The sequence below is a fragment of the Vipera berus genome (assembly GCF_964194415.1).
Source record: "Vipera berus genome assembly, chromosome: 2".
Taxonomy (NCBI): domain Eukaryota; kingdom Metazoa; phylum Chordata; class Lepidosauria; order Squamata; family Viperidae; genus Vipera; species Vipera berus.
The window spans coordinates 167,871,527-167,897,530 of NC_138203.1; the positions used below are offsets into that span (position 1 = coordinate 167,871,527).

General features: G+C 42.7%; 1 protein-coding gene across 1 annotated transcript in view; it reads right to left on the reverse strand.

The window, feature by feature from the left end:
• Positions 1-4,039: 4,039 nt before the first annotated feature.
• The window catches only part of XYLT2 (xylosyltransferase 2), a 47,490-nt gene continuing 25,525 nt past the window's right edge, over positions 4,040-26,004 (reverse strand). The window contains exons 3-11 of the mRNA XM_081321626.1: positions 24,892-25,067; positions 22,555-22,757; positions 21,186-21,266; positions 19,833-20,049; positions 15,131-15,307; positions 13,539-13,801; positions 12,346-12,541; positions 9,784-10,117; positions 4,040-6,471 (exon numbers count right to left, since the gene is read on the reverse strand). Coding sequence (XP_081177752.1) covers positions 6,149-6,471; positions 9,784-10,117; positions 12,346-12,541; positions 13,539-13,801; positions 15,131-15,307; positions 19,833-20,049; positions 21,186-21,266; positions 22,555-22,757; positions 24,892-25,067 — 1,970 coding nt within the window. The 3' untranslated portion in view covers positions 4,040-6,148. The remainder of the gene's footprint in view (positions 6,472-9,783; positions 10,118-12,345; positions 12,542-13,538; positions 13,802-15,130; positions 15,308-19,832; positions 20,050-21,185; positions 21,267-22,554; positions 22,758-24,891; positions 25,068-26,004) is intronic.

Sequence of the window (26,004 nt, forward strand, 5' to 3'; positions counted from 1 at the left end):
TATGTATCCAAATTATCAGCCTAAATGTTGGAGGTGTGGTTGTGAGGATGCAACGTACTACCATATATGGTGGACTTGTAAAAAAGTTAAAGCTTTTTGGATTAAAATTTGGTGGAATATGCAGAAGATATTTAAGAAAAAGATAAGGTTTTCTCCACAGTTATTTCTGTTGGGTATTATTACAGATTGTACCGTATAGAAACTAAATTGATGTTGAATTTAATAACGGCAGCAAGACTTTTGGTTTCGCAATACTGGAAGAAGGAGGAACTGCCTACTATAGAAGAATGGACTTTGAAAGTTTCAAACTTGGCAGAAATGGCAAAAATTTCAGCATATTTGAAAGAACAATCGCAACAGAGATATATTTTGGAATGGAGAAGATGGATCGATTGTATTCAGAATAAATACGGGACTAAAAAATTTCATTTAGCATATGAATGAGTATTAGAATTATAAGATGTATTATTATTTAGTTATGTTTAAGTGGAGTTAAAGTGTGGTAGGATTTAAAGTGTAATTATAGATGGTTAGCATATTTTAGCTCAAGTTTGTTAGAGGCAATACCCTGTATTCAGCTCTGGGAAGTCGGGGGGGGGGGGAGGGGAAGTTTGGGGGGGAGGGGGAGGGAAGGAGTTTATGCTTAAAATGTATTGTAAAACTTTTTAATAAAAAAAAAAGATATTTGACGCCCAAGCATGGCCATGTCATTTTCTTGACAACAAAAATAAAATTTTGCCACTGTTTTCCCTGGGATGTTATTTTGACTCACAAATCCAGATTACAGCTCTGCTATTCCCTATTCATATGAGATCCTAACAAATAATACAGCTAAGATTTCATCTTTTCCCTCAATAGATTTATTTTATTTTATGGAGATAAAATGTCAGTAACAGAAGGGAAGAAAAGGTGGGACATTTCCAAGCTGAGGGCAATCCTTGGAATCCATGTTCCTCTCCATCACCCTTCCCAGCTGCCCAAAGTTTCTATTCATGAAGGAACTGCAATTGCAAGCTAAGTCTCCAATATCTGTAATATCCATTAGTTTGCAGGCAATGAACCAATGAAAGGGGGAAGCGTTGACTTTCCTTGTGCATTTCTTGTTGTATAAAGTATAGAGACACATTGTGATCAGATTCAAGCTTTGGGTCTTCACAATGTTTTTTGAAACCATCCTGGCCATGGATCTGAGAGCACTGTTGCTATATGTGTGCTAAGAAACAAAACCATTGAGATTACAACCAGAACTTTTGCAACATTCACAGACTAGTCCCAAAATTTTAGGGCTTGACCATTGTTATTGTTAGTTGCGAAGACCCATTGCGACCCCATGGACAACGTTCCTCCAGGCTTTCCTGTCCTCTACCATCTTCTGGAGTCCATTTAAGCTCACCCCTACTGCTTCTGTGACTCCATCCAGCCACCACATTCTCTGTCATCCCCTTCTTCTCTTGCCCTCAATCTTTCCCAGCATTAAGCTCTTCTCCAGTGAGTCCTTCCTTCTCATTAGGTGGCCAAAGTATTTGAGTTTCAACTTCAGGATCTGGCCTTCTAAAGAGCAGTCAGGGTTGATCTCCTCTAGGACTGACCGGTTTGAATGCCTTGCAGTCCAAGGGACTCGCAGGAGTCTTCTCCAGCACCATAGTTCAAAGGCCTCAATTCTTTGGTGCTCAGTCTTTCTTATGGTCCAACTTTCACATCCATACATTGCAACTGGGAAGACCACAGCCTTGACTATACGCACTTTTGTTGGCAGGGTGATGTCTCTGCTTACCATGGCTTTCTTTCCTAGGAGCGTCTTTTAATTTCTACCTGGGCTCCAAGATCACCATCTGCGGTGATCTTGGAGCCCAGGAAAATAAAATCTGTCACTACCTCCATTTCTTCCCCATCTATTTGCCAGGAATTGAGAGGGCCGGATGCCATGATCTTGGTTTTCTTAATCTTAAGTTTCAAGCAAATGAAGGCTACAAACCCAGCACTATTTTTAACATTCCACCTCATCCCCCTTTCCATACAATCAGCAGCCAATGAAAATAAATCTCCCTGTTGCTGTTTCAAAGTTTACTTACTGGTTTGGAACAATGCCATATTTATTCAATCAGCTCTCATTAGGTTCATTAAAAGAATGTGATAATATCAGAAGGTAGAAAGCCTCCGTGGAGTGTATGATAGTAAAAGGGGAGATGGTGAGCTTAATCACACCTGACAGCTCTTATACCAGCTTTTATGCAAGTGGCCTTTAAGCACTCCACAAAGATTAGTTCATTCATCTCCTTTGCAATAACGCAATAATGAATTCATTCAGACTTTGCAAACACAGTAACTTTGCAATCCTTCAAATTTTTGATATGCTCCTATCAGCAGATTCTACAAATACTTCATTTTGTGCATTGCTCTCCACTGGCATAATTACTAACTTTGATTTTATTTGGCACCCAACATATGCAATTGCTGCTTTACTTATCCCGAATCCCATCCCAGGTCTGCTTACTTGCAACAACTGAAGACATGTAATAAAATTAAAAACAGAGGCTGCGATCCATCCAATTTGACTACTAAAAACTTTGCTCAAATTTAGCTGCATTGCTGATGAAATCATCTTGCCCATAACCATAAGAATTAGAAACTTTAAAAAGGGAAAGCACAAAATCTTTCTGAAATCAGCTTCTGGATCAAATGGCTCCATACAATGTGCACTCCAAAATTTTGCTTTGGACAAAATTAATTTTTGAATAGGAACATAAGATGAACAGATAATGTGGAAGAATTATATGATTTCAAGACATCTGATTTAGCCTAATGAATTTCACCACAGTATGTTATTTATGTTATTTAGGGACGCGGTGGCTCAGTGGGTTAGGACGCTGAGCTTGTCGATCAGAAGGTCAGCAGTTTGGCGGGTCAAATCCCGAGTGCCGCGTAGCAGAGTGAGCGCCTGTTACTCGTCCCAGCTTCTGCCAACCTAGCAGTTCGAAAGCACGTAAAAATGCAAGTAGAAAAATAGGGACCACTCCGGTGGGAAGGTAACAGCGTTCTGTGCGTCTTTGGCGTCTAGTCATGCCGGCCACATGACCACGGAGACGTCCTCGGACAAGCGCTGGCTCTTCGGCTTTGAAACGGAGATGAGCACCGGCCCCTAGAGTTGGAAAGGACTAGCACACATGTGCGGGGGAACCTTTACCTTTTATGTTATTTAGAGCTTAACGAGTTGTCTAAATCTTACAAAGTAATCCAAATTTGTAAATAAAATACAGACTGACAGTGAATTGCTTAGTTAGCATAATGTACTAAACAAGTTATTATTTCCATCTTCCTCAGGCTAGCACCTTTCAGACACGTGGATGTTACTTCTCAAAGTTCACAGCTATTTTCGTCCTTCCTCAAAATCCAGAGATGAAGTCCATTTATCTGGAGGTAACTAAATTGCAGAGGACTGGATTACCCATTTAAAGCTGATTAAATCAGGACTATTGGATCCAGGCTGCAAAAATCTAGACAATCATTCATTGGCAGCACAGATTGCCAAGAAAACTATAGTATTCTGAGTGTCATTCAGTGATTATCCAGTTTTTTTAAGTATCCTGGATTTGGGAATCCTAATTAAATAAAGCTAGTAAAGAACTGTATAGACTGCTCAGAGAAAGAGGAAGAAATCGTGACACATTCCATCCTCCTTCTAGAGGCACAAAAGTTTGTCTGGTGTTCAGAGTTTAAGTTGTTAACAGTCAATGGGTGCTACATTAATTCTTCCTTCCAGCAAAGGCGATAGATTTTTTTGGAAGCCAGTTTTAACCACTGAAATACAGCCTCCTTTTTCTGTTCTCCCAGTTTTGCCTTCTAATAGCCTTATGACAGCAGGTTGTGTTGCTACTGATCCCCAGCCTGCCTGCAAAACACAACCTGGTATTTCTTGAGTGAGTCAAGGAAATCAACTGCAAGAATTTCACACTCTTCACGCTGTAGAGATATATATTTATCTTGCATATATAAGACAACTTTACATAATGCTCTGACACCACATTTTTCATCACTCATTCTTTGGAAAGGGTTGCAGCTGACATTCTGCCTAGTTATTCCTTTTAGCACAGTATAGGAAAGTGGCTTTGTGAGTCCCTTTTCCAGGTTGAGGTACTACTCTTTCCCCAGCCCCATGGTCTATGCTACGTGTGGCAGAACTGATCCTAAACAATTGTGTTATTGTTCTGCCAGACCTCATCAACAAGCATTTCCATTTGCTTTGTTTCTTCTTACATCAGTGCAGATCTTAAAATGGAAGGTTATTTTTTTAAAACCAGACAACCCTGGTCATCTATACTTTTGACCCAGGAGGTTAACCACCTGCAGGTTTTGAAAAGATTGGACCAAAACCAGAGACCAGAATGTTTTTAAAATCTTTCTGAAGTTGCTTCAGAACTTCAGCTGGGGGAGTGGGGGATAGACACATTCTAAAATCCCTTTTCACAGGCAACAATCACTCTACTTGAAATAAGTCATGGGTTCCCCGTGTTGCTCTTCCAATGGCAGACTACAGCCTCCATCTTTCTTAACCACTGGCCATGTTAGCAGTGTCTTATGAAAACTGAAACTCAACAATTTGGGAATGCATCAGCTCTCCAACCCTGATCAGTATTGATCAGTATATTCTGATATGGCACACATTAAAAGTATTCCAAAGAATGACTTAATACTTCCCCCCTCCAATAACCATTAGAAAAGACAACAAACTCTGACACTGCTGGCCCCAGTTCAACTGGGGGTGGTTCACTCAGCTTTCTAGGATGCATCTGAAAGAGCAGATCAGACTAAGAAATATGTTTATAGACATTGGACAACATTCAGTACAGAATAGCATCACTCTCTGAGGATGGGAAATGTGTTTTTGGCTGAAGGAGCAACAGCTCTTAAAGGGACAGCTTTTCCAGTAAAGGGCAGGTTGAGGAGATGTAGATGTGTGCAGGACACAGTAATGTCTGAACCTGACAAGCTTAAGTGTTAATGAAAAATTAAGGAAAGACGAAACAACACTGAAGAAACCGTCGCAAAGATGAAACAGGTTAGGGGAATCCGAGGGAGGTAACAGGAGATAGCAGATGTCCAGCAATCCAATGAAAAGAAGCAAATGGAAAAATATATAATGCTTTGCTTCAGATGTCTTTTAGAAAGAATAGTTAGGGCCATTAGCCTAGCTGCAACAATGTGTAGCCATAGCTAGAATTCACACTGGAAGAGGAAAGATAGATGAGGCGGTAAGGCTTAAGATACCTCACAACAGGCATTAGTGGGTACATTGGATTTGGCATCACTGGCAGTTCCATTTAAAGGGGAGCTTGGCACATTGGCCAGAAATGCCCAGCTCCTGTAAGGCCAGAAAGGGGAGCTCATTTCCATTTTGCCCCCAAGAAGAAAAAACGTTTAAATCTTAGCATCAAGACCCAATCACCTAGTATGCCTAGGAGGGCACTCAATTTTTTTACCCTATAAAACATCAAGACAATAAGTTAGAGAAGAGAATGGAAACACTGAGGCAGAAGAGGGAGAGGCAAGATGACGGTGGTCTATATTGCACTTTTGTCTTATATATACACATGCACTTTTATTTAAAAAAAAGAGAGAGAAAAAATAAGAACCAAAGGGATGGAGGAAGAAGATGGAAAACAGGTCTGTCAAGGAACTGGCTTCCTGTATTCCTCGACTCCATAGTGTCATTTCCCAGAATGCTTTGCCAGCAACCATTTGGGAACAGAGTGTCCTGATCTTGCAGAGCGTACTCCATGACTGATGAGGTCCCGCTGGCTTAGGTGCGCTGAAGCCAGGAAGCTAACGGTCGAATCTGTCAGTCAAGAACGTTTCCGTTGCTCTGATTTATAAATATGTTGCTCCTCTTCCTTGCCTTCGCTGCTTTCCAGCAAATCCTGAGAACGGTGGTGGGGAATTCTGCTCTGCCACTTTTTGCACCGCTAAGCCTGCCACGACAAAATGTTTCTGTCCCCGTGTTTGTCCCACGTGACAATGGTGCATTTTCACAGGCTGAAGTCTTATAAAGAGTTTTCCCTGCAGAGAGGAGGGCTCATATCCCCCCTCCTCACCCCATGCCCTCCATGGGGGATGCTTCCTTGATCCCAAGAATGTGCTGCGGCTGCCCCTGCTACCTTAGCCGTCCATCAGGCTTGATGGTCCCCAGTTCTGATTTGGGGTCCGGGGACAGTGAGCTCCAGGAGGTTTTGTTACAGAGCTCCAAGGGCGAGCAGCTGGAAGGGCTCGCCATACAGAGTCCAGCTACTGACCAGAAACTGCTGATGCTGCTGTCTGTCCAGTTCTCTAGAGCATGGCCAAAGAGCTGCGCATGCTGCTGGGAAGCTCGCCCGATTTCATCCAAATGCGGAAGGTTCAGGATCCCAGCCAGGCCCTGGAAATTTTGCTCCATGTACTCGTTCCGGGGAGGGCCAGCATGGAGCCACTTGCCATCATCTGAGTCAGAACACACACAGAGACAGAGAGAGAGAGAGAGAGGAGATGAGCAAAGACAAAGAGCTCCTATAAATCTGCCCACGTTTTAAGTACGTATGTGTATATTTACATATATTTTTATTTAAATGCCATCCCCCAAATAGTGTACAGGAATCATGTGTACAGGTAAGTCCTCGACCTACCACAACTGAGCCCCAAATTTCTGTTGCTAAGCAAGACAGTTGTTAAGTGAATTTTTGCTCCATTCTGCGACCTTTCTTGCCACAATTGTTAAGTGAATCACTGCAGCTGTTAAGTTAGTAACACGGCGGTTAAGTGAATCTGGCTTCCCCGTTGACTTGGTGTGTCAGAAGGTTGCAAAAGGTGATCAGATGACCCTGGGACACTGCAACTGTGGCAAATGTGAACCAGCGGGCAAGCATCCAAATTTTGATCACGTGACCACGGGGGGGGGGGTCGCTGCAAGTGGTTGTAAAGGTGTGAAAAACAGTAAGTCGTTTTTTCCCCCAGTACCGTTGCAACTTCCAATGGTCACTGAATGAATGGTTGTAAGTCAAGGACCACCTGTACTAGGCTAGAAGCAAGCTATTAACCTGGAGTATAACTTCTGACTGTTCGGCAAATGGTTCGATCTCAGAACAATTGAGATGATTCCGTGATGGAGCATTTTGTACAATTCTACTAGAACCAATTCAACGGACAGTCATTGGTCTTGAATCCCTCCTGTCTCTTGTCTTTATTACTGGTGGCCTTTGGGCAAAATAACTGGAGGATGGAACTGAAGGCGGGGGTGGGGGAGGGGAGAATGAAGCCTTCCTTCCCTTCCCTCTTTAACATCATTGGGGAAGGGGAGGCACACTATCAGCCCCACTGAGAAGGCCAAGCAAGAAATTAACTCCACAAGAAGGCTAAAACTCACTTTTACTAATATTGGCTACCATAACCAAATCTTTGTAAGTCGGACTGTGCTTAAGTCCCCTCCACCCCACCTTTCTTTCTCAAGATCATCTTTACTTTCTACCCATATCTACTTCACCTATCATTCTGAATTTAAACTTGCACCATTTTGGGGGCGACTAAGGATATTTCTCCCCTAATCACAGACAAGATATCCAGTCTCTGCAAGGAGCTGGACACCTGCATTAGGGAAACAGGAATGTAAAATGGCATCCTGCTAATGTAAATGGATCAGTAAACTGAAATTCCTCCTCCCTTCTTGTTGCCATTATCAAGAATTTTGCAACAAGTTTCAAAACTGCTTATAATCCCAGGAGATTTATAGTAGTAAGGTTAAAAATACAGGAATCAAGCATTTCAATGAAAAACCTGACCATAAATATAAACGAGAAGAACTTGTTATCCCATCTATAATGGGTCAACCAAAACCATAAAAGTCACCCAGCATAAACACCCAATTAAATAGTGCAGTGTTCACGCCTGAGAAATATTCTTTGGAAGGGAGCAAGTGTAGATCCAGAAGCAGGGTATCCAAATCCTGGGGGCCAATATGAAGGAGTCTGCAAGGACAGGACCATAAACCTTCTTTCCACACATACATGTGTAAATTAGGCACATTCTACTTGCAGGAGACAATTCCTGAAATACTTTGGAATCAAACTATGTAGAGCTTTATAGATTAATTTTATAACAATTATAGTTTCTGGGTCTTTTTGAAAGGCAGGAGATTGTGGCAACACAAAAATCTGCATTATATTTGTTTCGCCTACTGATCTGGAATTAAATGTTCTTTTAAATCAAGCTCTGTACATTTTCAAAACTATGATGTGTGCACCCTAATTTGAGAAGAGGAGAGAGATCATTGCTGCTGTGCCTCAAAAGCGAATTCTGAGCTTGCTATACATGGTCAGAGTTCAAAATATCCATGCTAAGGACTGCATTGTTGCTGTTTTGACAAGGGTCATATTTACATAATATCCCCTTCATCCTGAAAGAGGGATTTAATGCAAACCTCTGACAACGTTATATAGGACATTTGCAGACAACAGAGTGATGGAAATTAGTTATGTTTCAGGGAATCACAAAAGACTAAGTCATAAATGTACACAAAAGACTAAGTCATAAGTGTAATGTATGAATACACTGGAGGCCCTTAAAAACACATCACGCATGCATGTGCATACACATAGACACAGCTCCATATCTCTTTATCTACTGCCAATAAACTGCTGATATGCTGAATTAGTAGCAATAATGGATACTGGATATGGGCTAATACTTTCTGCTTTAACCCAGAGAGAGAGGTGGTCTTAGTCAGGAAGCAGATGGAATTAGAAAACTGATTTCAGCCTGTCTTGGAGGTTGAAGAATCAGATAGCTAATCTGGAGGTTCTTCTGGATTCAAGTTTGTTATTATTTTATTTTTATTATTTTATTTTGCTTTATTAAATTTATTTGCCACATATCTCTTTTGAAGCAATTCTGGGTGGCTTCCATGTGGAAATTCAGAAGACAGCTGCAGCCAGCAGTGCTTCTGCTCAACTTGGATGCTCATATAGGACAACTCCTAATGACGTCAGAGAAGGCCATGGTGATACACACCTTAATTATATCCAGATTGGATTATTGTAACACATTCTACTTGGAGTTTCCTTCTAAATAGGCTTTGTGAACTGCGATTACTCCAGAATCCAGCTATTTGCTTTTTACACTGGTCTTGAACTGATCATTGGTGCAGAATTCTAATACACATCAAAGTGTTGGTGTTGGCCCTTTAAAACCGGATTACCTTTAGAAATGCCTTCTCCCATAATACTTTATCCATAGTGTCCTCTGATGGAGAAGCCCTTCTGTGCGTCCCATAATGGAAGTATGATTAGTGGAACAAGAAGGGCCTTCTGACTGACATCACATTAACTACGGGACTGTGTCTCACAGAATTGGTACCTTCTTTGCTTGTTGTCTGTTCAAGGCCTTCTGATTTTAGAAGATGCTTCTTTCCCAGGCAGACTACATAATGCTCGATACGTTTAACCGTTGTACCTGCCTTTATTGTCACTTCAGTTTGTCTGCCTTTGGTTTTTCTTTTCAACACATTCCATTATGCACAAGCCTTTAATCGTTTATTATTTATTTAATTTATTTATTTGCTGTCCACCTGGTCACACGGCAACTCTTTTTAGCTGTTCCCGAGGGAGCTACATATGCAAGAAAAATGGGATCTCCCTCTAATTCATACACACGCATACACACAAGCGCACGTGTAAAGGTAGAGGTCCCTTTCGTTAGCTGAAACCTTCTCCTGAGTTCACACTCCTTATTTGTTTCCAGGCACTCCCAGTTTAGCCCACTTACCTTTCCGGAGAGGCTGCTTCTGATTGAAGGTCTGGGGGACCACTAGGAACTGGCTCTCTGCCAAGGGCTCCCAGAAATGGAAAAGGCGGATGGTCCAAGCACCTGGGCGAAGGGGCCGGCTGAGAGGCGGTTTGTACTGTGTGTACTCTGCATCTGCATCTACTGTGATATCGTAGGACGTGGCAATGATATAGGTGGGGTCAATCCAAACTACGGTGGCCGTGAGGTTGGGTCCCCGTGCCCATTTCTGCATGGCCACTGGTTCGTCGAAAGGCCCAATCAGGCCACCAAAATTGCGGAAGATCCTCTCTTTGGGGTCCCACTCAGTACCTACCTGTTAAAGAGTGGACAGAAAAGAGGTGTTTGTAATGGGGAAGAACACCCACCCACAGCACGGGAAAGATGTTCTTCAATAGGCAAGAAACATTTAGAACGTTTCATCGAGTAAGCACTTGGAAAAGAAATACAGGTGGTCCTCGACTTAGGACCACAATTGAGCCCAAAATTTCCCTTGCTGAGACAGTTATTAATGTTCTGTACCAGCCTGCTACCGGTCCTGCAGAGAAGGCAGGGACAACCCCTTTACAAACGGCAAGAGGCTGGAATTACGCCTGCCAAATTTATTCACATAAAACAGAGCAAGACAAGACACCAACCATAAAACACGAGCTAAGAAGCAGGAACAATCCAAGCGGTTGCCTTCAGCAAACCAGCCCTCCCACACATTCCCCTTAAATACAGTTCAGGGCGTGGCCTCTCTGTGCCTCCTTCCGAGGTGCCCCATTGCCTTCCTCTGTTTACTCCTGACTGACTGCCTCTTGCGTCGGGCGTCCTTGAACAGGGCCAGCTGTGGGTCATCTTCATCCACGCTGTCAGGCTCACACAGCTGGGTCTGCATCGTGACCAGATGAGAGGGGCCTTGCTGGGGGCTCTCATCAAGCTGTCCAATCCCCTCAGCAAGCTCTTCAACACCCCCCTCCTCCTCCTCTGAGTCGTCCGACCCAACTGCCGAACCCACAGGCTGACCCTGAATCACAACAATTAAGGGAGTTTTGCCCCACTTTACCACCTTTTTGCCGCAATTGTTAACTGAATCACTGCAGTGATTAGTTAGTAGCATGGCTGTGGGGTTAATCTGGCTTCCCCATTGACTTCACTTGTCAGAGGGTTGCAAAAGGTGATCACATGAACCCAGGAACAATTCAACCGTCATAAGTATGAATCAGTTGCCAAGTGTCTTAATTTTGATCATATGACCATGGAGATGCTGCAACAGTTGTTAAGTGTGGAAAAATGGTCAGTTGTCACTTTTTTCAGTGCTGTTGTAACTTTGAACTGTCAATAAATGAACAGTTTTAAGTCGAGGACCAGCTGTATTCCTACACAAAGATAGAATATATTGCCATATGCATTTCTATTCCAAATGCTGTTAGGAAAAAAAAATCCTTTCTTCTGCTAGCATATCCGCACAGAAAAAGATTTAAAATTTGCCTTGCCTAAGGCTTTCTTCGTTCAGCCACCCACAAGAGTTCATATCATGTACATGGGGAGCACTATTCAGAGAACTCAAGTCTGGGTTGACACACCATCCTTCTCAAGATGACCCATCTGGATGGAAAGATTCACACATCCCAAAGGCAAAGGCTTCCCCTTTCCAGTTGTGTCTGACTCTAGGTGGTCATGTGGCTAGCATGACTAGACACCAAGGTGCACGGAGCACTGTTGCCTTCCCACTGAGGTATTTAGCTACTCGCATTTGCATGCTTTCGAACTACTAGGTGGGCAGGAGCTGGGGCAAGAAACAGGAGCTCACCTCATCCTGCAGCACTTGGGTCTTGAACCCAGGCTGTCAGCTTTCCAGCAGAAAAGCTCAGTGTCTTTAACTGCTAAGCCACTGCGCTCCCTCACACAACTTATCGCCCTATTAATTATATTATAACACCTCACAGCCACATAGGACAGAATCATGAAAAAAAACTGAAGTTCTGTGGTTGCAGAGAAGGCTATTTCAGTCATATTCAATTCCTACAGTCTTGCTTTGGGGCTTTTTTTTTCACAGATCCCATTCTCAACCACAGAATCCTTTTCTTGCCCAAGTATTCTTCAATGACCTTATTTTGAATGGAGGAGGCCATCTTTTCTTTGCCTCATACTTTCCATAGGCTTCATACAGTACAGCTCAGGGAGTAAAGACTAATCTCTGTCTCCACTTGCTGGTCTACTGAATGTCACTGTCAGGAACAGACAGAATTGGAGGAAGCTGCAAAATACTGAAGAAAGGACTTCTCATAAAACAGAAACGCAGATAAACTGAAATTGTTATATATTGTTGAGACGGTGCTTGCTCAGCAATATCAAGTCCATCCACAGTCGTTGACTACCATGATTTCCTTCAAGAAGTTGAATTAATGATTGCATCTTCTGGACGTCAGCTGCATATTGATAACATGTAGGGGTGGGGTGGGGGTGGGGAGAAGGTGGATACATTGGTTGAAGCAGAGAGAGCATTTGGATTAATTAGAGCCAGGAGAGAACAACAGAATAGCTAAACAGGAATCGCACCTCAAGATTCTGCAAACGGTTGGCTGACTTGCCACTAGCTGCTAATTTGAGAGTCCCACGGGGCATCATCCATATTTCTAGAGACTCCATCTGCTGAGTTGCAGAATTCTGAACTTCCTGAGTCACCAAGTAGCCCTGGAAATGGTCATCATAAAAATACAAGTGGACACTGGAGGGAAAACCCTGCGGCTCAAACCTAGAGAAATATGATAACAATTACAATAATATTAATTATAGTAGTAGTAATAGCAATAGCAATAGCAATAACAACCCTGAATAGCACTTGCAAACAGTCAGAATATTTGATAAGCATAATTAGGAACAGCTCTGAAAAGTTCATTATTATTATCCTTCATATTGCAGATGAAAAAACTGAGTCAGGTAGAGAGTTTGCTTACTGTGGCCCACCTAAACAGTAGAAGTGAGAATCAACCCATCAACTTCCAAATTTGAAATTCACAACCAAATGTCCTGAGCCCCAATGATTTCAATAGGTTTATTTTCCACTGAGGTCTTAAGTCTTTTAGCCAGTCTAAAAGATCAGTTCTCAAAACCGACATGATAGATATAGACGCTTCTACATCTATGAGCCATCTATAGACTATTTCAAGACCAAGGAGACCTATTGGAATAATACTGTTTTATTAATTTGATCTTGTCTTTTTTTTCCCATGAGCTGAAGGTGGTTCCTCATCATGGTTCCTCTTCCAGGTTATCCACACAACAATTCGCTTCCTCAGTAAGATGCATAGTGAACAACTCAGTCATTCAGTGAGCTTCCATAGCTAAACATGGATTTGAACCGGAGTTGTCCTGATCCTAATTGAAAATTCTGACTACTACTTACCTTGAGCATCCAATGCCACTGAGAAAGTAAAGTTATTTTATGCCAGTAAGTCCATCAACCCATCTTAGATATCCCAAATGACAGCAATCTCTACAGGCAGATACCAGAAGCAAAACTTGGACTGCCTGTTTGTGAAACCTAAATCCCATGAGATTTAGGTCTTTCTCCAGAGGTAAAGTATCCCATCCCTCTGTTAAGAAGGGAGATCCAAAGGACCAAGTAGTCAACTCTCAAGCAGGATAGGACATGTCTTTTCCCTTCAGGCCACATGACCGATGGGCCAGAAATCCAGACCAGGCTCTCCCACCTCAAAGCAACCCCAGGCTCTGTCACACGCTTGCGCTACCTGCATGGCCTGTCTTTTTTCTGGATTGGTGCAGATATCATTTTCTGTAGCCCCAGCCTGGAGAAGGATGTGTACACAGTCAGGATGACGTCGCTGAGCCCACTCAGCCCATCCACACGGTCATAGACACTCTCCCAATAGGCCTTGAGGGCTGGCGTGTTAGCTGGGTAGTTACCATAGAGATGAGTGTCCAAGATTTCCAGCACCTCCTGGTTGATGGTTGACTCAAACTTCCTGGCAAAAAATGTAGGTCTGGAGAGTTGCTGGAAAGAAGAAAAAAACATTTGGAAAATGGGAGAGAGAGAGAGAAACAGAGGGAAAAGTTTCCTAACATGATTCAATGCTAAATCTGTAACACTAAAAAAAAAGAAACTTACCAGAAAGCAGTCTGCACTTGGAATCTAAAACTTTCCAATGTAATAATTGTTCTAAAATATCTCTCGCAAAATCCTGGGAATTAACGGAAGCTCCCGAACCCCACATACTTGTATATGAAAATGTATTAGCCATCACTTTGAAAATTAACTTATGTTTGCAAGGGCCAATAAATCTTTAATAATCTCTGACGGTTATTAATTATAAACTACGGATATGTAAAGCCTCAGGAGAAGAAAAAGTATATATGGATGAAATTCATATCATGATAATTATTTTGTTCTTTGTTTTTTAAACTTAACTTAGGAACACAGAAAATTGACAGCAGGAAAAGACCTAGTGGTGTATCGAGTCTGCCCTCTGAGTTTGTTTGTTTTTTGTTTTCTTTTTAATTAATTCATTTACTTTTCTTTATTATTTTAATTTTTGCCAAAGGATGGACATGTGTTTATCTCACACATGTTTAAATTCAGTGATTGATGACTGATCTGCCACCTCTGCTGGAAATTGGTGCCAAGCTTCCACTACTCTTTCTGTGAAGGAATACATTCTAACATTCGTTTTACACTTCCCTCCCGCCAGTCTGAGGTGATGCCCTCATCTTCTGGATTTCGTTTAATACTGAAAATATCGCCTAATACTTATGGAATTTGATCTGCTTTTTAAGGAGGGGAGGGGGAGAAAGACCACCAGAATGAAAACCATCTCTTGATTTCATCCCAGTGCAAAAGAATTCACTGTCAAATGCTAGCCGTCTAAAAATAAAACCAAAGGCTAAAAGCAACATCTTACTCCATGTTACGGTCGGGGTGGACCTGAGGAGCTAAAACCACTGCTCAGCAAAGAGGAAGTGGGTAACCCAACCTGGCTGACCTTGCCTGAGGTTCGAAATGAAGTAGAGTTGAAGCTGGCTGGTATTTTGATGATGGGAGAGTGTCAAGGTATTCCAGGGTGTGAGCTAGATTGGAAAGTCAGAAAAACACATCCCGAAGGAAGCAATGGCAAACAATTTCTATACAGCTGCCACAAAAACTGTGTGGACGAATTTGAGTTTGACTTAAGGGCCTATTCTTGTTATCGTTCTGCTATTTTGCCTGCGCTGAGCTACTATGGTTTGGGCAAATGAAACGGAGAAGGATGAATAACTTCCTGAGGGTAGAAGTAATGTTACATTATGCCAAAAAAATAAAAATAAAAAATGGAAATGTCTAGGGTACCTGCAGTCTCAAGAAGTCCTGTGGTTTGAAGTCATTTGGGGAACATCCGCACCAATCAACTATGTGCTTATATTGGCACTTGCAGCCCAGCTTGCGGTTCCAGTTTGTCACCCTGAGGTTGTTGTCTACCAAGGTCTCACAGGCATGGCTGTTCTCCAAGACAGTGTGGAAAAAGGACTGTAGGAGAAAAGGAGAAGCATCGTGATAAATTTGGCTCCACCCAGGCAGAAATTACCACGTTTCACATGCCCAGAAGGCACTAATTCTAAACTTAGAACTTTATTTCAAGGGCAGGACTCCGAATTCAGAAAAACACTTTCTCACTCTGAAACAAAAGCCACGTGCTGCAGAAGGAACCTCAGCTGGAGGTGATCGAATTATTATTATCATTATTTTGTTGCAACAAATGAACCAGTCATTCAGCCAGTGAGCGAGCCAGCCAGTTGCCGCCTGGCCTGATCTCTCAATCAGTTCGCAGATGTTTGCCTTGACTTTTTACCGTATTCACTTTGCAAGAAGTTGAAAGCTGTCAAACAGAGGCCAGAATAACAGGAACAATGATATTATCAGCAATCTCCTCAAGGAGGGATCTATCTGGATCTCATGCCTCACCTTCTCAAGTTATAAAATCGGGTGTTGGAATCCTTTGAAGATGAGAACAGCCTACAACTGGCAGATCATACATTTGTGTTTGCAGAACATTGAGACAGAGAGAGGATAGTTCTTAACATCTCTAGATCTGCATATTAGCACTAGCACTTAGATTTATATACCGCTTCATAATGCTTCACAGCCCCCTCTAAGCAGTTTAGAGGCAGCCTATTGCCCCCAACAATACTGATCTCGGAAAGATTTTACTGACCTCGGAAGGATGGAAGGCTGAGTCAACTTTGAGCTAATCAGGATCGAACTGCTGGCAGTGGGCAGAGTTTGCCTACAATACTGCACTCTAACCATTGCGCCACCAGGGCTCCTCATGCACGCCCTCTTTTCAAGTGTCCCAAGCATCTAGGTTAGCAATGAACTAACAGAAAAGTTAACATTTCAGCCTGATACGGATATTCTTGGGGAAGCCATTGTTTCTATAACCAGCCTCTTACAAAGCACTTGGAGCTGTGCTACTGATATTATGTGCATCTCACTTGATTCCAAGTAAGAGATTTTCATCTGAAGAGTCTTTGCTGAACATCGGAAGACCTCTGAAAAGAAGCTTCTGACACTACTGTTGTGGACACTAAGTTGATGTTGAATTTAATTACGGCAGCAAGACTTTTAGTAGGGCAATATTGGAAGAAGGAAGAACTGCCGATTATAGAAGAATGGACTTTAAAAGTTTCCAACCTGGCGGAAATGGCAAAGATCTCAGCGTACTTGAAAGACCATTCGCAACAGAGATATATTCTGGAGTGGAAAAAATGGATTGAGTATATTCAGAATAAATATGGGACTAAAAAGTTTCACTTAGCATTTGAATAAGTATTGATGTGATATTTATATTGCTTGTAGTTATTTTATAAGAGTTAAAGTGCGACAGATTTAATAGTTATTGTTGTTTGCATATGGTAGATTATGATTGTTTTTACTGTTATACCTTGTATTTAGCTCTGGGAAGTCGGGGAGGGGGGAGGGGGAGGGAGGGAGGTGTTGGGGAGGGTTGGGAAGAGGGGAGGGGGTTGGGAGGGGTTTTGTTTTGTTTTGTTAAAAATAAAATGTACTGTAAAACTTTTCAATAAAAAAAAAGAAGCTTCTCCGTCCCCGCTGCTCTTCAACTTTGCAGTTACAGATAGTCCTTGACTTACAAATGGTTGTTTAATGAGTGCTCAAAGTTACAACGGCCTTAGAAAGGATGCTTTATGTAAAGCCCTTCTGGCCTTTATAAAATATCATGCTCCCCTCCACCCCGGTTGCATTTCAGGTGCTTGGCAATCAGCTTCTGTTTTACGACTGACTGCAGCGTCCCATGGTCATGGGACCATGAGTTGCAATGTTCTGGCATGGACGATGTTCTTTTTTTGGTTGTTTTTTTTAGCAACCATTTTATTTACAGAACTTATAGAATAACTTACAGAAGGAACCTTAGAGGTCTTCTAGTCCAACCACCTGCTCGAGTAGGGAACACAATATCATGCCGTACAAATGGTTGCCTAATCTCTTCTTAAAAAACTCCAGTGATGGAGCACCCACAAGTCATTCCACCGATTAATGAATGAAGTGGAATGAAGGCAAGTTATTCCAACGATTAATTGTTCTCACTGTCAAGAAATTTCTCCCTAATTCTAGGTTGGATCTCTCTTTGATAATCTTCCATTCATTATTTAATGACTGTGTGATTCAGACTTACAATCAAGAGATTCGTTTAATGACTGCCATAAAAATAGTTGAAAAATCAGGTCTGGTCATATGGGTGCCTCAACTCATGTCTGTAGTGACTTACGACTGAATTTTTAGCCACAATTGTGATCATAAGTCAAGATTACCTGTTGTTTTGTGGGTATATTACACTTAGGACTGGCACTGGGCTGTGGTATGCCAGAAATTGAGCCGTGCAAACAAGAAAAGCCCCATCCGTGGGATGCCGGCAGCATGTGAAACCACGCCCCCTCCGGTCCACAGAAAAACTTCTCTCCATGGAACTGGTCCCTGTTGCCCAAATGTTTGGGGGCCACTGACTTAGAACTTTGTTATGAGGATGAAGAAAGAAATTAAGTTTCTTGTCTGAAGACAAAATATGAACACAGAAAATTTAGGATACCTGTAAAGTCCACCTCATGTACTTCATTGCCTTCTGCACTAAATTAGAAATAAATATGGACTTTATGTACTTATGTCCTTCTATGCAGCGTAAAGGCACAGAAATTAAAGAAGAAGAAGAAAAAATTCAGCTGCACCATGGATAGTTTCTACACTCACTAGAAAAGTTAAGGGAGAAGCATGTGCGAGCATATAAAAACCCAATTTATTTTCTTAACTACATGTATGAAAGTCAACATCTTAAAAAAAAAACAAAAAACAAATCTGCTTTCCGTCCTCCTATTTCCCATTATTAACTCCATCAGGGTATTGACATGGGAGCAGTCACAACATGGACATCTATTTCCCCACAGCTTTCGGTACTGGCACCTGGGCAAAGCAGGTGCAAAGAAATATCAAGCTACTGTAGTTAGAAAGATCCTCCTTCAGCAGTATTTGTTATAGCTTAACACATCTGGATAAAAAGCAGATCTGTTTAATCCTTCATCAATACCAAATTGCATCTAATAGCGCTGTCGAGCCCCGCGGGCCCGACATCCGGCAGGGCGGGTGATGGGTGGCTGGAACACCCCATCCACGGGCCCTCTCCGCCCATCCCGCGGCAAGGGACTCGCAGCCAGCAAGTACGGGCCTCGCCGTTCCCGCGGGAGATGCACTGCCCGGACGTCTGGCACCTCTCCGACCGGCTGTGCTCGTGCCGGACCACCCCGTGGGCTCCCGGCTGGCTGAGGAAAGCGTGCCTGCACAAAACCGCCGAGTAGGCTCCCGCCCGCTGCTGGCCTGCCCCATGGACTCCCGGCTGACCGGAAAAGGCGTGCCTGTGCAACGCTGCCGCGCAGGCCCCCACCCGTCGCTGGCCTGCCCTGAGGACTCCTCGTTGGCAGAGGAGGGTGCGCCTGCCCAGGTCCCTCGCGTGGAACCTCGTCCGATACTGGGGACTGCAACAACGAAGCCGGCGCCGGGCCTTGCGTTGGCACAAGGACGCCTTGCCGGCGGCCCTGCTGAGGAGCGGCTGCTAGCCCTCATAAAATGTGGCTGGAGCCTGGACTTATGAAGCGAGCCTGCTGGACCGGGACTGCGGTGGTGCCGGGGACCGTGGGGGGTGGTGAGGGTTCTGGGGCCCGGAGCCATGAAGGGAACATCCTTGGGTAGGAGGTGGTTGTTGTGAACGGTGGTGATGGGGTGTGGGGCCGCGGGATTAGGGCTGGGTGGGTGCGTACCTGGCAAGAGGAGCACGGTGAGTTTGAGGGAGAGGCAGGGATCAAAGGGAGCTGACGGGGGAGGGTGGAGTGTAAATAGGGGGGAGCCGGATATTGGTTTGTTTGGGCGGGGCTGTGGGTGCGTGCTTCGGCCGGCTATTTAGCAGCGTTGGGTGCGAGTAGCAGCCAACGCTGACTTCGCCTTTTCTTGGTTTGCTGTTTGTCTCGAAATAAATGCAATTCTTTGGAAACAACACCCGTTCCAGCTGTGCGTCTTTCCTGCTTTCACGGACGAGGGGTTGTTAAGAGCTCAAAATTATGCAATATTTGGTTCTGCTTTCTATGCCAGGCTGTTCCTTTTCTTCTAGTTAAGCAATATTTTTTTTTCTTAGAAAGGATTATTACTTAAGTAGCATCAGAATTTGCAAAATATGAGAGACTAGAACCCAGCCCAAAGAGAGGTACAATAAAAAATCACTAAGAAAACAAACAGAGGCAGCAGAAGTGTATGCATTTATCTGAGTTAAACACAGTAAGGCCTAGAAAATGGAGACTTGGGAAGTAGGAAGGAATGCTATTAGAAGCCTGATTTATTTCCTTACATACATAAATTAAGATAATAACACTTACCGGGCAGCTTAGTAGTCAGCCTGTTATGGGCTGTATTGGCTGTACAAAGCTTCCATCTCATAAAAAAAAAACCTACCCATTCACCACAATCAACCTGAAGCCTCTACAATTGATTAACCTACCTCTGCTGGGAGAAGTGTGTATGTGTAGAACTGTTGCAGCTGGGAGACCAATTGATCGCTGGTGTACACCACATATTCCACAAAACTGCGCGTTAGGGCAAACCAATCTGAGCCACCATCTACCACGATACCATCTGGGATCTGCCGTTCACCCAGTCGCCACATATGCGAGTCACATTCGTGGAAAAGTCTGTCTAGGCCCTGCTTCTTGATGAACCTATGCGGAGATGAATGCCTCAGATTCACTAGGAAGCAACATGGAATTTTAGGAATTAAGTTTCGAACAAGAAGAGTTCTAGAACGCTGCGCTTTGAAAACATTGGATTCTATAATCTGAGAGTTCCAGGCAATCGGCATAATCATATCGATACACAGCCTTTAGATCTTCCAGATTCAATTTTGGAAACTGGGTTGTTTGCAAGATTTCGGTTTGGTCTGATTAACCATTGGAGGCTTCAAAAGCTGCCATGATTCCGCCAACACTACACATTCCAGGAGCTTTTTTTCTTTACAGCATTTAAGGAGCAAATGAAGATAAGTTGTGGAAGATGCTGAAAGATCATTTTTTTGATAATTACTGGGAGTAGAAACTACAAAGTGAACATACGATTTTTGGCCCAACAAAAAAAAATACTCCTCTAAATCAGAGCCTGTAATCAAAAATAGCTCCAAAGCTTTTCACATTTTTGAATGCTTTTCTTTTTTTACAATTATGAAGTTTGGAGCTCTTTTTGAAGACACGATTCAGCAAAAAACTCAGAAAGACAACAAAGAAAAATGCTATTATTTCTAAATGGATTTCAGATATAGGTTTCGATTATGTTCGGTTTCAGATGAATAAAGCAACAGAATCTATTCAAGTGCCATGAACTTGCCATACTACAGGAATGTGATATGACTGCAACCAATGGCATCTTTTTAACCATTCATTTGTTTAGCTATTCTTTTCCTCTCTTTTTATAGATAGTATTTAATAGCAGCAAATCTCTAGCTGGCAAAAAACATGTTAAAAGAAAAGAACATTTAAAAATTATTGTCATAAAATCTAAATAGAAGATAAAAACAGCCGCACAGGATAAAATGAAAACAAGGTTAACGGCAGTGGGAAAGGCTTCTATGCATTTTAAAAGTTCATAAATATTCAAAGAACAATAGACAACTAAAAGATAGTATAATAAATATTATAAAGTCTAACTGGGTCTGAAGAGGGAAAACAGCAGTTGCCAGGTGATCTAGGCAGGGTATTTACAACTGGGGCACCACAGCCAAGAATGCTCTCTGTCCAACAGCAATTTATCTGGGCTTTTTTGCCATTTTTAATCTCTTCCCCAATGTCAAAACTCTCTGGATTACCTAGCATTATCTCGTCCATGAGACTTCAAAAAATTCTTGTCCCGATATTTTGTTAGAAATGTCACCAGCTCCTCATTGGTCCTGCAGGGGGCAGCAAATCAAAAGAAAGAATTAGAAAAAGCAGAAAACTGACAGGAGACTGGCCAGCTTTCTGGGAAAGGCAACCTGAAGTACATCCAAATGTTTTGGATTAGAAAAACCACAATTCTTTGCCAATACTTTGGCTGGATGGGCCCTGTGATAAGTTAGTCCAATACACCTTCAAACTTTAGTCATGATCAGGAGAGAGGAAGAATGGAGTTCCAATATATACACATTTGTGGAAGCTCTGAAATTAGACCAGTTATAAAGCTGTACCCATACACGATTGGATTGGAAATTCTATTTTGTCAGGGCTCCCATTGTACAAAGAATCTTGTTTATACACTTGCACAGAGATAAGACTGTAATAAAATCATTACTAATCTTTTCAACAATAGAATAGAAAATGCAACACCAAACACTTTGTCAGGGACGTGAATTTGTTCCTGGATAGACAAATAGTAGAACAAATTTATTTAAAGAGGAAATTTTTTAGAGGTTATAGAACAGTTCTTTAGAAAAGGAGAATCGGTACACATGAAATGCATAGTAAAAAAAGCCTAAACTTTAAGGCCATCTTTCCAATCTGGGTGTCCTCTAAATGTGTGAAACCTTCCTAGTATGATGGCAGAGCTTCTATCCCCAATTGCTTCTAAAAGTGTTTCTGCAGGATTGTCCTATTCCGAGAAGAATCAGATTAAGACTGAGCTCGAAGACAAGAAAACAAAAGGAAAAGAGGGATCGGAGAAGAGAGGAATGAGGAAGAGCAGAGAACAGATGCAAACAGAGCAGAATTAATACGTTCTCATCTACGTAGATTTCCACTTAACCACATATGTTTCCCAACCTTCCTTTTTAATAGTCATTTTCCTTGTCTCCTGTATCTTTCAAACAACAGTTATCTAGTTATTGAGAGGCTTTGGCAAAATCCAGGACCAAACCGTGTCTCGTGTCATTGTCCCAAAGGTCCTTTTCCAAAAGGCAACTGGACTTTCTTGATTTTTTTTTCTTTGAAAACATTTCACTTCTCATCCAAGAAGTTTCTTCAGTTCTAACCCAAGCCACTCAGCACCAAAACTTCTCATATGCTGTGGCCTCTTGTGTGCTCTGAAATTCCCTCTTTGTTTCCTTTAATGCATTTCTGCATTAAACTGGGGGGTGGGGGGTGGGAAGAAGGAGAACCCTGATGCTTTCCATTCAAAGCTTGTCTCATGTGATCTCAATGTTCATAGGTCATCAGCATAACCCTTTGCTGCCTGCTGGGCCTTTCCTTTTCCTAAAGACTGACCTGGTGGGGTAGTCGGTGGCACTCAAATTGATGAAATAGTCCCAAGCCCAGTCTGTCACCTCCAGCAGGTCCTTCATGCTGCGCAGGTACATCTTCAGCAAGCTGGCCCCACCCCAGATCGTGACCATGCGCCAGGGGGTAACCAGGATGTTAGGATAACGCTGGGCCAGCTCCATCACTTCACGGTGCAGGTATGTAGAACGCTGTAAAGGAGACGGGAACAGGGAGAGGAAATTGAATGCCAGGGCTTAGGATACCACAAGGATCACCACATCTCCCTTTGGCCCCTTCTTTCCCAGGTGTCTGGTAGTGCAAGCATGTAAAGAAGCTCCAGCAAGTTTTGGGGTGCGGCACAGAAACTTACCTCCCTGGTATTGTAGTTGATTTTATTGTTTTAACCATTGAACCTATTATTCCCCAGGTATAATACGTATATAGACTGGAGTTTTTGCTTCTTATCCTTTTGTTATTCTGATAGTTGTTTTAATCCTATTTATATAAGTTGCCTAGATTTATCTGAGTTATTGAAGCCACTTACAAATGGATGGATGGGTGGAAATAAATACAGAAATGCTGGCTTTGACAGAAGTTTCACATGTCAGCTTTCATTTGCAAGATACAGAGTAACAGAGTTGGAAGGGACCTTGGAGGTCTTCTAGTCCAACCCCCTGCTCAGGCAGGAAGCCCTATATACCATTTCAGACAAGTGGTTGTCCAATCTCTTCTTTAAAACTTGCAGCGTTAGAGCACCTACAACTTCTGGAAGCAAATTGTTCCACTGATTAATTGTTCTAACTGTCAGGAAATTTCTCCTTAGTTCTAGGTTGCTTTTCTCCTTGATTAGTTTTCATCCTTTGCTTCTTGTCTTCCCTTCAGGTGCTTTGGAGAATAGGTTGATCCTCAGGTGTTCGGCTTTCACATTAAAAATAAAGTTAACAACAAACTGATAATATGTATATTTTGTAAAAAACAACAACAACTTCAGAACAAAACCCCACGTCTACTAGAACAAGATAGAATTTCTGATATTGACACAAGACTTTATTCTTTGTTTCAGAGGTATTGTTCTGCTAACTATGCAAACAGCTGCTTCCTACACTATCCTCATCTCTGCTTTACCCTTTCAAGTTGCAGCCCTTCCACTGAAATTAACCTAATTAATTAGGTTAATTAACCTAATTAACTTGAACAGCATGGTAAATACTGGTACTCTAAACCATCTGAAGTGCAAGACTCCCACTGATTATGCATTAAATCTTAGGATTTGTCTTGCTTTCCCCAAAGGTTTTCCTTGTGTCCAAACCAAACAGTGATTAGCAGGAAGCAAATCAGGAAACTCTATTCATCCAAAACTCTGGACCTTGTTATTTTAACGTATGCCTTCCTCTAAATTTGTATATTTAAACTGGTGTTTTATCTCAACATGCACCACAAGATGTCTTAGAGGTTTTTGCCAATGTGGTTAGCCAGCGTCTGAACCATCATATTATTATAGAGTAGAAGGCTGATGAAAAATTCTAGGGAATCAATGCAAAATATATACACATAAGAACAGGTTTGGGTTACAAAACATCCTTTGGGACGCCTTGAAATAGAAATGCCCAACACCACAGAGATAAATTATTTTGTTCACTGATTGAGCATTTTTCCATTGACTTTTGCAACAGAATTCTGGAGGTTTCAAGACAACATAGGGAACAAAGCAGGTGGAGTGTGGATGAAGGCAAAACACAACACCGATCATGAAAGTTGGTTTCATCCACAAGGACTACCTGCCACTGAGAATTTTTTTCTAACTCCCTCAAGGACCCAAAATGAAGACTATAGCTCCTGGCTTTAATCAAATATTGAATAAAGAAAAATAAAATCGATTTTCTTTTTTAAAAGGGATCTGCAAGGATCTCAGTGCAACAGGACATCCAGTAAAATAGGCAGTATCAAAATTTTCAGTCTAGTTTTGGCTAGTTGCAAGAAGACATTAAGGGGTAAAGTGGACATCAGCTGCCCCTGGGTATTCTCAATGCCAACCCACCCTGTTTGTGGTGGATAGCTTGGGATTTTTGTCTGTCTTTCCAAAAGAGGGTAGACCCATGAGGTCTGCTTTATCCAACCATTCATTTATTCATAATAAAATCTGGACTGCATGTAGGAAGGATGTGAGTAAGCAAATATCACCTCTTCTTTTGTACTGTCTACAGCGCATACACACAGGAAATGAGATTCCCATATCTAGTATAGCAGAGGATAGAAGCTGAGAGACAGATGCTTTGGTCTAGAGATCTGTGGACCCCTGGCTCGTTTTGTCATTACTGCCCTCTTAAATGCCACATGTCTTACCTTGTCCACATGTATGTAGAAGAAATGCTGCTGGTGATACACAGCCTTTATGAGGCGCTTCAGCTGGCGAATGGCTCTCCCATGAACCACAAGCATGTATGCAATTCGAACTGGCTTGTCCATGGAGGCCCGGACCATTTTGCTCTCATCCCATTGGATCACAGGACTAACCTTCCCTGCAGAGATTGAAAGGGATCACATCTACGATCAGCATGGTCTGAATGAGAAAAGCAGGGAGCCACTGAATAAGCTCCTTAGGCCAAGTGACCTTTAGATTACAAGCCAAACTTCTCCTGATCCACACACACACAATAAGGAACGACAGCACTAATGGCAACTTCCTATTTTGATCCAACTTGCAACTGCTGTTCTGTACCAGCCTGCTACCGGCCCTGCAGAAAAGGCAGGGACAACCCCTTTAGAAACGGCAAGAGGCTGGAATTACGCCTGCCAAATTTATTCACATAAAACAGAGTAAGACAAGACACCAACCATAAAACACGAGCTAAGAAGCAGGAACAATCCAAGCGGTTGCCTTCAGCAAACCAGCCCTCCCACACATTCCCCTTAAATACAGTTCAGGGCGTGGCCTCTCTGTGCCTCCTTCCGAGGTGCCCCATTGCCTTCCTCTGTTTACTCCTGACTGACTGCCTCCTGTGTCGGGCGTCCTTGAACAGGGCCAGCTGTGGGTCATCTTCATCCACGCTGTCAGGCTCACACAGCTGGGTCTGCGTCGTAACCAGGTGGGAGGGGCCTTGCTGGGGGCTCTCATCAAGCTGTCCAATCCCCTCAACAAGCTCTTCAACACCCCCCTCCTCCTCCTCTGAGTCGTCCGACCCAACTGCCGAACCCACAGGCTGACCCTGAATCACAACAGCTGCTGGAAAGCTTGTGCTGTGCTAGAAACCTCAAGAGAGGTGAGCAAAAGCCACATTCTCAGTGCACCATTACTCCTCTCTATCTAACTGGTATGGGGATAGCCCCATCACCCCAGGTGGCCAAGCAGGATCTTCCTGAGGGTGACAGGCTCTTGCTCACAAAGCCCAGAAAATACTGCTCCTAATACCTTCCCTATTTGGGTAAAAAGGCCCCCTTTAAAAAAAAATAGAAATG